The sequence below is a fragment of the Argentina silus genome (assembly GCF_951799395.1).
Source record: "Argentina silus genome assembly, chromosome: 14".
Lineage (NCBI taxonomy): Eukaryota > Metazoa > Chordata > Actinopteri > Argentiniformes > Argentinidae > Argentina > Argentina silus.
This window is the reverse complement of record NC_139668.1, coordinates 7,370,412-7,385,898: the sequence shown is the minus strand read 5'-3', so window position 1 is coordinate 7,385,898 and position 15,487 is coordinate 7,370,412. Positions and strand designations below refer to the sequence as shown.

Genomic DNA, 15,487 nt, shown 5'->3' with positions numbered 1-15,487 from the left:
TTATTAGAGTGAGACTTGTCCCTTGGTCTCAAAAGGCAGTGATATAAAACGTGATGTGAACACTGATGAACAAAACAAAACAATGTATTACAAAGAGAGATGCACCCAATGTTAGTTAATTGGATGTGTACAGTCCACGATTACTCTGTCAGTGTGTGCGCAGTGCAGACCTTTTCTCTGTGTAAACATACAGTAAATGTATGTGAATATATATATATATATATATCTTGTGTGTGTGTGTGTCTGTGTGTCTGTGTCTGTGTGTGTGTGTGTGTGCGTGTGCGTGCGTGTGTGTGTGTGCGTGCGTGCGTGCGTGCGTGCGTGTGTCTGTGTCTGCGTCTGTGTGTGTGTGTGTGTGTGCGTGTTCATGGGTGTGTGTGTGCGTGCAGGTGAGGACGGCCACCCTTGCACCTGCATACAGAATAGTTGGTGGCGTATCAGAGGTAACGGTACTCTAATCTGGTCCTAACAGGCCGGGGCTGTGCAGTAAAAGTAACACCAGCCTGCGTTTCTTTATGAGCCCTATAAAGAACGGACCCCGTAGTGTGTATGGCTGCTGGAAGCTATGGCCATGGCCTTGTAGGCAAGAGGAGCAGCTGCTTTTCCCTACCGGATTGCGCTCGCCCGTGACCTTATAACAGCCCCCCCACCCCACAACACCCCCACCCCTTTAACCCAAACCCCACCCCCCTCACCACCACCGCCGCCGCTCCATGAATGGCTGCTGCCAGCTTTGTCGTCCTGCTTGGTCTGCCAATCGCATGGCTGGGTTTGACCCGATAGAGAAGCTGCATGACTGTGATGGCCGTGTCTTGAGTGAATGATAGGAGACTGAAGAGCAAAAACAAGCAAACAACAACAGAAAAAAAGAAAAGAGAGAAAAAAAAAAAAGGATGAACAGCAGCAACAACAAAAAACTGACCCCCCTCCTCCTCTTCATGTCATTGTCTTATCCCCCCCTCCCCTCCCCTCCCCTCCCCTCCCCTCCCCTCCCCTCCCCTCCTCACTGTATCCCCCCCTCCCCTCCCCCCCCTCCCCTCCTCCCTGTATCCCCCCCTCCCCTCCCCCCCCTCCCCTCCTCCCTGTATCCCCCCCTCCCCTCCCCTCCCCTCCTCCCTGTATCCCCCCCTCCCCTCCCCCCCCCTCCTCCCTGTATTCCCCCCTCCCCTCCCCCCCCCTCCCCTCCTCCCTGTATCCCCCCCTCCCCTCCCCTCCCCTCCTCCCTGTATTCCCCCCTCCCCTCCCCCCCCCTCCCCTCCTCCCTGTATCCCCCCCTCCCCTCCCCCCTCCCCTCCTCCCTGTATCCCCCCCTCCCCTCCTCCCTGTATTCCCCCCTCCCCTCCCCCCCCCTCCCCTCCTCCCTGTATCCCCCCCTCCCCTCCCCTCCTCCCTGTATCCCCCCCTCCTCGCCGATTGTCTTATGTTTTATGTTCTCTCTGTCTCTCCTCCCTCTATCTCTCTTCTTCTCTATCCCTCTCACATGTGCCGTCTCTATCCTATCCTCCGTTTCCTCCTCCTCCTCCTCCTCCTCCTTCTCCTTCTCCTCCTCCTCTCCTTTCAAAGTCCTGCCCTGGCTCCCAGTCCACTCCACCGCCACTCTCACCTCCTCCACCTGCTCCTCCTCCTCCTCCACCTCCACCTCCACCTCCACCGCCCTCTCCGCAGTCAGAGGAGGACACAGAGGCCCAGAGAAGTGCTGAGGCCTGGGGCCACCGGCAGCCAGCCCCCACCTCTCGCCCCTCATCCACCATGGTGCTCAAAACACAGTTTCTGTCCCAGACTTAAGATGCCTCAGCTGCCTGGGAGAACCCCCGCCCCACCCCCTCAGTCCACAACCACCATCCACTCTGAGACCCCCCCCTCGCACAATACTACTAAGCCCCCTATGACGATTTCTTAAACTCTTAATCTCCATTGAGTAAAGTAAAAAAAATGTTTTTAGCTAATAGGCCTACAGCACAATTGCTCTGAATGGAGATTATCCTTGATCCCTGCGATATAATGCGATTTCTAAACGAACCCTGAGGAGAAGACGGAGACAGTTTAATCCCATTGTGTCATCCTAGTGATCTAAGAGGTATAACCTCTGCTGAACTGCCAATCAGTCTAACTTGACTTTATATCGCATGTTCAAACACTGTCAAAGTGTCTCTTTTTTACCCTCATAAACACATTACAAGCAATTCCATATCCATCCAAGTACCAACCTCTTGATAGACCTCCACGGATTTAATGAGCTTTTTACAGGCATGATGTCATCTTCACGAGACACTTCATGGACACGCTCGTCGATAGACTTCCTATATAATCAGTGAGGCAGTGAGGATGGAGGCACACTGTGGTCTGGCCAACCCGTACCGAGCTAGTTTCCCCTCCCCCTCCTCTCCCCTCCCCTCCCCTCCCCTCCCCAACGGTGTTCAAAGACGTTGCACTGCCAAAAAAAAACGGTTTGCACTAGTTAGCGTTTTTACCTGCCAGAGGATGCCTTTCCATCTCAGCCGTGGAGGAGAAGAATCCCATAAAAACTAGCCTCCGCTGCTACGGCTGCTGCTGCTGCTTCCCGGGAGGTCCGGCCTGGCTAGACCACCCTGGGCACGCCCTCACTGCCTGAACACGCCCTCACTTACTACTGCCCAGTGCTAAGAGCCCGGAGGGTCAGACCCTCAACACCAGAATCACGTAGAGTGTAGTAAAGAACCTGTACTGTATGGCTCTGCTCAACACTGACTAGTGTCAGGTCTGAGACAGCTTTATTTAAAACACTCCAACCAGGAGACTGTCCATCCGCTCCTCTGCCTTTATTTGAAAGAAAACAAAACAACCCAGACGAGAGACGGTTTCATCATTACCACCGCATTCCCCCTCCACCCCCACTCCCCCTGTCCCTGTCCCTCGACTCCCACTCCCAGTCCCGCCCGCCCTGCCCTGTCTGTTGTCCATTCCCCACACGTCTGTTCATTGTTCTCTGTCTCTCTTGGTCTCCCGTTGCTGAGCACAGCGAGGGAAGCGTCCTCTGTTTGCATATCAGGTAAGGCTACTGAGGGCGGCCGCGGCGCCGGGGGGACCCCCGCTCCTCAGCCGCGACTATCTGGAGGAGGAGGATGAGGAGGAGATTACAGATGATGAGGAGGATGAGGAGGAGGAGGAGGAGGAGGAGGAGGAAGAGCAGGCTCGGGGACACACTCTGAGGGTCTCTGTCGACATGCCAGAGGAGGACATGGGCGCAGCTAGCCCCTGCCAGCTGTACCCGGTCAAGCTCCAGCAGTCCCGCGTCTCCTTCCTCCTATCGGGCCTGCTGGTGATGGCGCTGACTCTGTGGTGGCTAGTGTTCATCTGAGAGGCCGGGGCAAAAACTAAAGAGCGCTCCCTACTGTCCACGCAGTGACGTGCTCTTGTTTAACGAGAGAGACAAGATTCCAGCTTATTGAAGCTGTTTCCTCTCTCTACCTCCAAACACACTGTTCCTCTCCCAGTTTCCTTTTCACAGCCTTCTCCCCCAGCAACACACACAGACACAAACACCGCATTGAACACAAACACCGCATTGAACATTAGACGGTTTTTCAATCGAAGACTATGGCAACGTTTTTTTTTTTCAGGAACTGTTGAAGCGTATTTGGCAGAGCTCAACCTCACTAGAGACTCGTGTCCTGATTTTAATTAAGTAGCTAACTTTCAACTTCAGTATTCCACAGGGAAAAGCCAAGCCAACAAGTGTCACAAACAGCTCCGTCTACTACACTGAATATTCACGGCTTGCATACAGTACCTCCCTGTATATACCACTGTATATTTTCTCTCCATCCAAAGACTCTTTCTTCTCTTGAGTCTTTCTGTCAGTGCAGTAACTCCAGGAGAGTGTTCCTACTGTATGGCAAAAGATTTACACCCGATACACTAGTATGTACTTTATCTATGGCCAGCAGTTTGACTAATAACTCCAACAGCTTAAGATATATAGTATTTCTCCATGATATAGCAGGGGCCTACTGCCACAAGCTGCACGAGCCAACAGGCGCTGTGTTTTATGTTCCACTAGGCATGAGCAGGGAGGACACTCAGGCCGTGTTTAAGAAAAGAACCCATGAATTATGATTATCACCTCGTCTCTCATGTAACTTAAATGGCCTTAAAACCGATGCCGTTGTACTCTGAAGGCATGGTGTACTTGTTTACCTGTTATCACTACTGGTTACCAAAAAAAAAAACAGAAAAAAGAAAAAGAAGAACACTGGTTGCTAAGCACTGCGCTACTGTTGATGCTATGCCAGTTCCTTTGCTTGCTTTGAATCAAATTCTGTACTTGTAACAATCACTGCCTGCCCCCTAGCCAGTGTGAGAGAGAGAGAGAGAGAGAGAGAGAGAGAAAGAAAGAAAGAAACGGAGTGCGATTTAGAAAGATGGTTTGAGCGTGTATACTATCTAGGCTCTGAGAGATGTACTACAGTATACTTCCAGGGTCACTTTAAACTGTCTTATTATGAATGTAGCCTATCAATGCTTAATAATCCACTGACTACTACAGATGCAACGATTGCATTTGGATTGTGTGTTAAAGGATAACTAAGAAAACGACACCTTTGCAAGGTTTTTCTACACGTACAGTAATACCACCCCAATACCCGTGTAGTACCTGTGCCCCAATACCTGTGTAGTAATGCTGTAATTACTGTAGTAACAACACTGTATTAACATGATAGGACAAAGTAGTAATTACATAGTAAAGTATATGAAGTTGTGCAGTTTGTGTTATCACATAAATGGGATAAGGAACCATGTGTGTAATAACACAATCTGCTCCACTCCAATGACTAAATGTACTATGGAACGTCACATTGTTTTCATTATAGTAATTACAGAGTTATAACACAGGCGTAGGAGCAACTTCATGTAAAGTGTGACCATATAGGCTATAGCCATTGAAATCCTTGTTGATCTATCTATGTACTCTCCATGTGTCTATCTTCTGGAATATCTACAATCTTGGGTCTGGTTTCCCAGACACATATTGAGTTTAACACAGATTGAGCGTAATCCTACACTGAAAAGCATCCTCAATGGAGATTTTCCATTGAAAGTGTGATTTAGTCGAGGACTAGACTTAATCTATTTCTGGGAATCCGCACCTTGGTGTCCCTATAACACAGTTGCACTGATTGGAGTTTGTGATTGCTACTGTATGTCCTAGTTGATGATACTGTGGCTACTTCTATTGACTGTGCATGCAAGAACATGTACTGTACCTATATTAGTGTGTGTGTGTGTGTGTGTGTGTGTGTGTGTGTGTGTGTGTGTGTGTGTGAGTGTGTGACTGTGTGTGAGTGTGATTTACACATGAATCAGTAGGCTATTATGAAGATGTGGGTCACTAGAAAGCTCAAAGTGTATGGTGTTCACTGTGAAACTGCCCGTAGGAAAGTAATTTACACTGTATCGACCAAGTGGTCTTTACTCCCCCCCTCCTGATTAGTTTCATCTCTCATTTTAGAATACAGATGATTTTTTCTCTCTTTTACTTAGTATAAGGTCATTGAAATCAGATTGAAGGATTTGTTTAAGCCATAATGAAAGGTTGTTAGTTAAAACAATAAATGCATCTAATTAGGCATGTGTGCTTTGGGTATTTGTGCTGCAGTATATCTGTAATGGTAATTGATTCAGGGTAAGTATTCTTTTCGAATGCCATTTTGAGTCAAAGTCTGTCTTTTATTTACTATTAATTTTGATGAGAATCAGTCTCACTAATTAGAAACTTTCCCCCTTCTCTTCCATTCTGATGTTGCCCTTGTAGTTGAGTTTCTTACTCCAGGAAGCAAACTTACTAGGGGGGTCTTTCTAATTAATTTAGCTGTCATGTGGAGCTTGACTTTGAAAAGAACAGTAAGAAGACCGCCCAGCTCAGAAATAAGCATCCTGTCCAGCATGCACTCTGCCGTAGAGGCTTCCCTCATATAGCTCCCGTTTCATTGGCTCAAAATGACATCGCACTTCAATATGTGAACTACTCTTAAATCAAATGCTGTTTTAATTTTTCTCTCTCTGGCACAGAGCCCAGAGATGAAAGATTAAAAAGCAAGTATGAAAGTAATTCATGATGCCTTTGATTTGCATAATCTGCATATCTGAGCCACTGGTGTGTGTATAATTGGCATGCCGGGTTGCCGGGGGCTGCCTGGGGCTTGATCCTCATCTCGTCGTCCCGGAAGGGGACTCTTATTATGAAAATCACACTGCTGGACACCTGAGGGCGAGTCTGGTTACTTTACTGTGATTGATCACATCATCTCTGTACCGCCGACCTCCCTTTTTTTTTTTTCATACAACGCAATTACAGTTTTTCTCTCTTAACAAGATTTCTCCCTTAAGGTAATTGCTTGTTTTCTCTTCCCGAAAACAATTGGCTGGAATTTCCTGTTTCCCCAGCCCACCCCCGCCCGCCACTCCCTGTCTGTTAGATAAAGAAAAATGTGTGCTTACCCTTGATTCGGTGTAAAGTTCTGTTTGAATAAGCATAGACTTACACCCATAAACCACTATTTTGATATGCAGTGTATTTCAAGTGATTGCAACAGTTCCTCCTCTTTCCCTAGCCTGGGATGCATCACTTGTACGGCTGCTCAGTGAAATGATGTATCTGGGATGGGATCAGAGGCCTGAGGGTAGAACACACTCCATCTACAACATATGGGAGAATGAATAGATTGACAGGCCTGGGGATGTTGTCACAGATCATTCACCGGCATGTCATCATACACTATAGGGAGAGCCGACAGGTTGATTTATTGGATTTATAGTTTGCAGTCTGATAGATGGATTGTGAGAGAGAGGACTGAGGACTCTAACCCCGTTAGTGACTGTATTATCCGCACGATGCCTCCCTTACAGTCTCCCGTGTTGAAGACGCAGACCATCACCATCTCCGATGTCAGCAACACCGTACGAGGCGACGCCTCCAACAAGGAGGTCCCCGTCGTGCACACGGAGACCAAGACCATCACATACGAGTCAGCGCAGGTGAGGGGAACCTTGTTGGAGTTGTAGTCTAAAATCCAACTTTATAAACTCATACTATGTTTTGCTTTCATTAACAGTGAAAAGTGACAGGTGAGATGAATCTGGGAAATGTAATCCCAAATGTAACCTTAAAATGACCCAGTTCCATTTTTCCATTTAAGACATTTAGCAGATGCTTTTATCCAAAGTGTCTTCCAATAAGTACATTAGTCTAACGAAGTGAATCAATTATACATCGGTCATCGTCAGTAAAACTTTCTATAAGAACGATAAGAAAGTGCCATCGGCGGTCATCGTGCCAGAGAAAGTAAGTTAGGGTTTTGTATTATTTATTTTTTAATTCAGGTAATGTACAGCAGGGTGTTAGGGGTGACCTCAATAGGCTTTGTGTAACAGTGTGATGTTGTGTCTGTCCCCCAGCCTGCAGACAGCCTGGCAGAGAGGGACTGTGGAGTTCTGCTCAGTGCCCAGACCATCACCTCAGAGACTGTCAGCACCACCACCACCACTCAGATCACCAAGGTGAGTCCTTCTAGCCTTGTCTCACCTCAGCTCTGCTTAAAGGTCCAGTATGTCACATTCAAGCTTTCTAAAAGATTCCTACTGGTTGTAATGACTATGTTTAATTGGTAGTGAACAGGGAATGAGATCCCTTGAAAGAAATATTTCATTTACGAAACGCTGTTTTGGTCGAAAAAAAAAAAGATTTCTAAAACGGAGTGTCCTACCCGACACGGTTTGCATATAAACATGTTGTTACTGCCGTGGATGTCCTAAAGAGTGGACGATTTTCGCCTTTCTGTCTGCGGTGGCTGCCTCCTCAAATTGTGCGCGCGTGTAAAAACACAACAGCTAATGTCTGACACCGCAAGTCCATTTCAGTGGGTGATATTATAATTAGGGAGGATCTTGCTGTTTGGAACTTCTAACTGAATTCCGCCAAGATGGCCCAGAGGTGGCAGATTTCCGACAAACTGCTCCTTTAACTTAAGAGACCGGAAGACTGGAGATGGAGTCCTGAGTCCTGCTGGGCTGGGATCTTCATTTACTGATCATCACACCTCCCCAACAGGTCAACAATTAACAGCAATAGCTATCAATAGCGTAAATGACCACAGTATGCTAATGAACCTGTATTTTATATTAATCGCACAACAGCGATATCGACGATCTGGAGCATCAAGGACGTTGGCTGTATTGACTTCTTGTGATTGATTACTCTTAAGTCATTGAGGATGGTTTTTGGAGCGCTCAAATAGGTGTCCGACGGGGGCTGACGAGGCACTGGTATCGAGCTGTTTGTACGTCTCACTTACTGTCTGAGTGAATCTTGTGCTTTTTGGGGGTCTATGGTTCAGTGTTTAGTTCATATTGTTTGTATTGTATTTCTGGTATGTATTGTTTAGTGTTGTTCTTGTTGTAAAGACAATTGTCTTTTCGTGAAAAGCACTATACAAATACATTTGATTGACTGATTGTTTATTTCGAGCAATTATGAGTAATAATGATTTGAAGGTTTGTTGAACTGAAGCTGAATTGAGGTCAACGCCACTGGTCTGTGGGCTTCAGTATGTGAGTAGGTGTCTGGTTTCATTTGGAGCTGTTGTTGTCTGGCTCCACAGGATTACTTCAGCCTGCTGTCTGGACATGGAAGGATGGTGCACTCTCATTGTATCTTCCCCAGGCTCTTGATGTCCCCCTTTATCCTCAACTTTTTGGTTTAATCTCTGTCTCTCTCTTCCCCCCCCCCCCCCCCCCCTCACATTATATCTCCTTCTCTCTCTCTCCTTGTTCTCTCTCTCTCTCTCTCTCTCTCTCCCTCTCTCTTTCTTCCAGACGGTGAAAGGAGGGATCTCAGAGACTCGCATTGAGAAGAGGATTGTCATCACCGGAGACACAGAGATCGATCACGATAAGGTGAGGAATTCTAATTCCAGCCCCCGGTTCTCTCTGCTGTGGCAACAGTATGCTCCTGGTTAGAGACCACTCTACCAGCTGTCACACAAAATCATGAATACAGTTACTATTCGTTACAACTATCACTCAAAGTTACGGGGGCATGTTATTATTTCAATAAAGCCGATCAGAATGAGAAAGGTAGTTTCTGTTTGCTGATAATGACATGCACTTCTGTCAGGATATAAGTCTGTGTTGGGTCTTTGCTTGGGTCTGTTCAGTGACCATGTTTGCAAATGGAGTGAACATCTCCCACATGTTATGGTAGTAGCTAGCCCTCTTATTTCTATAATAAATTGCATTGTATTTACCTCCCTGGCTGTCCCCTGCCTCCTCCTCCCCTCCCTGTCCCCCCCCCCCCCCCCCCTCCTCTCCCTTCTCCTCTCCCTCCTCCCTCTGCCTCCCCCCAGGCTCTGGCCCAGGCCATAAAGGAGGCGAAGGAGCAGCACCCTGACATGTCTGTGACCAAAGTGGTGGTACACCAAGAAACAGAGATCACCCCAGAGTAAGACAGGCTAGACCACGCCCCTACCAGGTAAGTGACACCCGCTGGATCTCCTTCCATCTCACAATGCCAGTGTGTGTGTGTGTGTGTGTGTGTGTGTGTGTGTGTGTGTGTGTGTGTGTGTGTGTGTGTGTGTGTGTGTGTGAGAGAGAGAGAGAGACTTCTTCTCTTATACAGTATATCTCTTCTCCGGTCACTAACTGCTTCACCTCCCTTATCTTTCCACCCTCCATCCCCACATGCCTGTCACTCACATCCATATCCAGACATCAGAGAGTAAGCTGCTGCCCCTCCCACCCCTCCCACCCCCCCTCTCTCCCCTCCACCCCTCCCGCCCCTCCAGCCCCGCTCCTGTCTTCTTTGAGAAATGGAGATAGGAATGGGGATACCAGAGAGATCGAGAAATTTACTGCCCTCCTCTGTGCTGTAAATCAGTCAGTAACCACGAACTGAACAGTGCACACAAACACATGCCGGCTGTCCTCTCTCACAAAGGGCTCCTCCAGGGTTTACCAGCCAAGCATGTGTTTTGATGTGGCTGGATATCCCCCCTTTTTTACAAGGGAAATGCCGCAGAGCACAAGTGGGATCACTTTATAGAGCAATCTCAACGGTTTTTATTAAGAGCTTGCAAAAGTGGTTGAACACGCTATATCCGTAGCTATGTCCAAACCAAACCAAGGCTGGTACAGTAGACGAAGTAGTCATGGTAGCAATCGTCACCCTAATCTCAACACAACAGTGATTACGGACCCAAACGACAAGCTAAGTGTTCCAACAGAGACTAAACAGAATGATGTAAACAGCATGGTGGTAACATGATCAAGGGAGCAGAGCATTTCAATGATCAGTAGGATTACAATATAATCCCAACCTCAGTAACTTCAAAAAAGAAAAAAAAAAAGAAAAAGTGTACTGCCAATAATGGGACATGCAATATTTCAAGGTGAACTGCACGTCCTTGCAATTTTTTTCGCGTCACCGTTAAACTGCGTGGATTGTGTTATAACAGTTCTCAAGCGTGTTCCGACATGAAACAAGGCGCCGCTGCATGAGGTCTGTAAACACTGGTCCTCATGTGGCTTTAATTGTGGCCCTGTTTGGACGACTTAAAGCGCCCAGCAGACTGAGAGGGAGTCTGGGGCTGTTTAGCCAGCTGCCAGGGTGGTATGTATACACAGAGTGCCTCCTTCTCTCTCTCCCCGTTTCTCCCCCTCCGTCTTTACGCTGGGGGAGAGTGCTGTGCTGTGCTGTGCTGTGCCGTGCCGTGCCGTGCCGTGCCGCCCTCCTGGTGAGTTCCCACCGTGTCCAAGCCCTACGTGCAAACGCTGCTCTGTTATACTTACACATTCAATCAACGTCCACTCTGTTTACATCAGTGAAGTCTGAGAACACCCCAACAATCCTACTACCCTCCCTCCCTCCCTCCTCTTCCCTCACCACCACCTCATCCCTCCCCCCCCCACCTCCCTCCTCCCCTCTCTCCTCCTCTTCCCTCACCACCACCTCACCCCACCTCCCTCCTCCCCTCTCTCCTCCTCTTCCCTCACCACCACCTCACCCCCCCCCCCCCCCCCACCTCCCTCCTCCCCTCTCTCCTCCTCTTCCCTCACCACCACCTCATCCCCCCCCCCCACCTCCCTCCTCCCCTCTCTCCTCCTCTTCCCTCACCACCACCTCACCCCCCCCCCCCACCTCCCTCCTCCCCTCTCTCCTCCTCTTCCCTCACCAGCACCTCATCTCTCCCCACCCCCCCCCACCTCCTCTTCCCTCATCCCTCCCTCCTCCCCTCTCTCCTCCTCCCACCTCCTCCTGCCTCACCACCACCTCATCCCTCCCGCTTGTCGCCTTGCCAACACCCTGCATGCTCAGCTGAGCTCCTCGAGTCTTCTCAGCGTCCTGCGTGTCCGGCTTCAGACGTGTTCATCATCATTGTGTGACATATGGTTGCGGCTCTGTTCTGCTCTCAGTCCAAAACACGCGTGTTCTGCCTTTACTCTTTTCTTATCAAGAATGTTGAATATGTGAAAAATGGGGTCCGTTGAATGCACTGAGGTTTTGTCTGTCTCTCTGTTTACTGTTAAAGCTTGGGGGTGAAAACGCCGGCGCCTGCGGGAATGTGAACACACAGCCCCCACCCTCTCTCCGCTTGTGTCATCGTTCCTACACGTTTACCTCAGAGCCCCCCACCCTCACACCCAACTGCACTGCCTTGGACAGACACCAGACACACACCGCACCACACCATGCCAGGCCAGACCAGATCAGACCAGACCAGACCAGACAAGGCCAGGCCAGGCCAGACAAGGCCAGACCAGACCAGACCAGACTTACCAGTGAGAACAAATCTCAACTAAACTGAACTGTGAACTTTGAACCTCTCAGCCGCTGGAGCTCAATGGAAGGAGATGGCAAGAAGATCTCCAGAATATCCCAGAATTCCCCTGGATTCCCCACAATCCCCCTCTCTTCCTCTCACTGCCAAAACCCCCCAAACAACTGGACTACTCCAAATTCTTTTTCTAAAATTAATTGAAATAAAGTAGTCTATGACTTTTTTCCTCTCTGATTTGTCTGGAGATTTTAAGAAATGTTTCAAGGGCATTTGGTCTTTTAATCATGTTGAGATTGCAGGGACTTTTTCTACGACTTTTCGTACGGCTGTAATTGGATATCTCTATCTTCGAGGTCATGTTTTTAGGGACTCATTCTGGAAAGTGGAAAATAAGGGATTGTGGGTGATTTTTCTGGGACTCTTCGATCACCATGGGGAAGTGAGGATCCTTCTACAAATCAAACGTTCAACTGAGTTTGGTTTCTTCTCTTGTACAGCAAAAGTTTATTTTATTTTCCCTCTCAATGTGAAAAATATTTTTTCAATTTAAGTGTAAAAAACAAAAGTTTCATCAAAACTGGGGGCCAATTTAGAGTCTTTCTACACTTTTGAAGATATGACTTGACTATCTGGTGAAATGATATTTACATAATTTTATTGTTTTAGTTGTTGATGTTGTTGTTGTTGTTGTTGTTGTTGTTGTTGTTGTAGTCCTTGTTACACTGGAAGGGGGGCGGATCAGGACTGCTGGGAAAGCAGTGTATTGAAATGACATTATTTTATTTATATTTATTTTATTCTATGTCTTATTTTTGTGTATGTATTCAGCATTTAGATGGCCAGTCTTTTCAGTGCAGGTCTGTAGTTACATGTTTTTGTATTAGGTTTATCACAGAGCATTCCAATCACCAGCTACAGTTCTTCATTTTTACTGGGCATGGCAGAGGCAACTTGATGTCCTGCAATCATTTTCATGTATTTCTACTTTTCTACCAAAGGGGGCAGTGTATACTCATCCACAGAGATAGACAACCATACATATCAATCAGTTGGAGAAGATTCACGCCAAATGCAAACAAGATTGCGATAAATTAAGCCGTTGATTAGATCTAGTAAAGTTGATTGGTGATGAACTAATTGGAAAGTGCGGAACGTGTCTTGCATGAAGAAGAGCTAGCAGAAAACTGAAAGCCACATAATAAGTGGACGTACCAAATCCTCAGGTACCCAGAGACTACTCTCATTACTGCTCCCATTCTAGATTGCTGAAATAGCAACAACCGCACAATATTACCTTTTTTTTAATGTATTATCAATTTCTAATGTCTTTTCTGTTGTCGTGTTTACTACCAAGCCTTTATCAGTGAGGAGATTTAAGATTTGGAGAAATTCAATTGAATCGATGCCCGAGGTGCAGCTACACACTGTCCCCTTAATAAACAAACCAGTATTTAAGCAAAGAGTACAGCACATGCAGTTTGTAAATGTTTGGTCTATTTTAAAACATGATGCTTTTTTTAGTACAAATAGTATTCTGTACAGAAACCAATGGGTTGTAGTTCTTTCAGTGTGATGTCTTCTTCACCGTGACACCTCCTTATCTGCATTCGTCTTGACAGACAGTAGGGAACCGGCAGGCCTATATTTTTAGGTTCTGGTTTCTTTGTAGTGAACCCTCTCTCTCTCTCTCTCTTTTTCTGTCTCTCTCTCTCTCTTCCTCTCTCTCTTTGCCATCGCCGAGAAAGAGAGAATGTGATGAAAGAGCACCATGCACTGAATAAACACAAATGTAGACACCTTATTTTCACACATCTCCTGATGTTCTTTGTCCGTTCTCTTTTGTCGTCAAGTGTCTCTTTCTGACAGTGAACGGTTCGAAAATGATCATTTCTTTCCAGATATTTTCATCACCTTGTGTCTCGACAACTAGCAAAGCAGTTCAAGAGGTGCATCACATTTCCTGTGCCCACAAAGGAAGCACTCAGTACTTTCACAGTGTATTGTAGACGTCCGAAATCTGTTCATCGACAGCCTCAGGAGAAAGAAAAGGGAGGAGAGAGGCAGGGCTGGGAGAGAGAGAGATAAAGAGCAGGATATGTCAGCCTCAGCCCACTGCCACAGGTGCTGTGAACCAGAGACAAAGTGTCTGGCACCACAGACGTCTGGCCAGGATGATTAGTTAGCACCATAGATGCTCTGCTGTTAAAATAGATTGCATCATAGACTTCACGCTGTCAGGAGGACTGCTGAATGTTTCACACTTGTTTCAGGTTTTTAGACCCTTATCTCTGTGTTGTTATTGAATTTTGTACTTTTCACCGAAAGGAGAATTAAAAGAATAATGCTGTATACCGTAGGTCGGTGTTAAAGATACAATTAAAGCGAGATTCAACCTACAGCATGTTTCACGAAGGCATCTGTCACAGTGTACTGGACAGAACAGAGATACGAACCAGTCCCAATCGGTGAAAGCCCATCCTCCACGGCCCAGGCAAGGCACATCATACTAATGTCTGTAAAGCACAGCTATACACTTCCGTATAAACGATTGTTCTACCTAGAACAAAAAAAGAGTTCTCTGTTTGAGGGTTCTACTTGAAACCAAAGGTTAATCAAAGGATTTTCATACAGGAACAAATCCACAGTGTAATTTGGCAATGTTATAGTGACAACTCGAAATAACACTATATGCTAGGCTGCAGGATCCCTGATTGACAACAAGTGAGAATGGTGTTTCTCAGTCAATACTTTTTACTTTTTATTTATTTTATTTTTTGTGGGAAACGTTATCTAGGTCTATATCTCTAAGGACCAATTACTGCTACACCACTGTAACACTACTGTAAACCATAGACCCAGCTAATGAAATGTTCTCTCCAGGTCGATAGCACGTAAGGCAATCTCAATCTTAGAAATTTCATATATTTGAGTACTGAATTGATTCAGTACCAAAGTAAGGCTCTCTCAATAAATTAGACCTGTAGGCTGTGTATGACAGGCAATATTTTACTTTAAACTGTGCTGTGTATTGATGCAGCTAGCTCCCAAGCAAAAAGGGGAACAGAATATGCTGCTGTTTTGGTTCAATTTGTGTCCGTGGAATGTGTATATTTCTTTCAAGACCGGCCAATTGACACAGAGTTCATACTATTCTCGCTAAAGTCATTGTGGGGGGCAGCGAAGTAGAGAATTGGACTCCACCCCATTGTTGCAGATTGATTCTGATTAATTTTCCTTTCTCTAACCCCCCACTGCACTTTCCCTGTTACATATCCATTTAACATGTACAGTACAGTAAGCAATGCATGTTGGTCTAGATTAGGGTCTGTCTGCAGAGCCGATCAATAATGTAATGAAATAACGTACGTTTCCACAGTGAGCAGGGGGCTGGGCTTGACAGGTCTGAGCAAGGCCTTGAATTCATATTCATAAATACACCAAGGGGAAACGATTATCATTTATTAAAGACAGCTGGTGCACCATATGGGATTCTGTCCAGCCGTGTAATCTGGGCCCTGGTTGAGCTCTCGTGTGTTTGTGGGGTTTTTCTGTATCTGTGTCTTTTCTTTGTTAATCTGCCCTGGGTTGTTTTCAGAGATATTTGGAATATCCTACTTTTTACTTGTCTTTTCTATGTCATACATTGATTTATTTGTGTTAACTTTAATCCCCTAGAC

The 15,487-nt window shown here is 46.6% G+C and overlaps 1 protein-coding gene across 1 annotated transcript in view; it reads left to right on the top strand.

Moving 5' to 3' along the window:
* The window catches only part of epb41a (erythrocyte membrane protein band 4.1a), a gene marked incomplete at its 5' end in the record, with an annotated part of 31,414 nt that extends 17,813 nt beyond the window's left edge, over positions 1–13,601 (top strand). The window contains 5 exons of the mRNA XM_083684751.1: positions 6,886–7,014; positions 7,435–7,536; positions 8,851–8,931; positions 9,381–9,505; positions 11,562–13,601. Of these exons, the coding sequence (XP_083540877.1) occupies positions 6,886–7,014; positions 7,435–7,536; positions 8,851–8,931; positions 9,381–9,479 (411 nt within the window). The 3' untranslated portion in view covers positions 9,480–9,505; positions 11,562–13,601. The remainder of the gene's footprint in view (positions 1–6,885; positions 7,015–7,434; positions 7,537–8,850; positions 8,932–9,380; positions 9,506–11,561) is intronic.
* Positions 13,602–15,487: the final 1,886 nt, after the last annotated feature.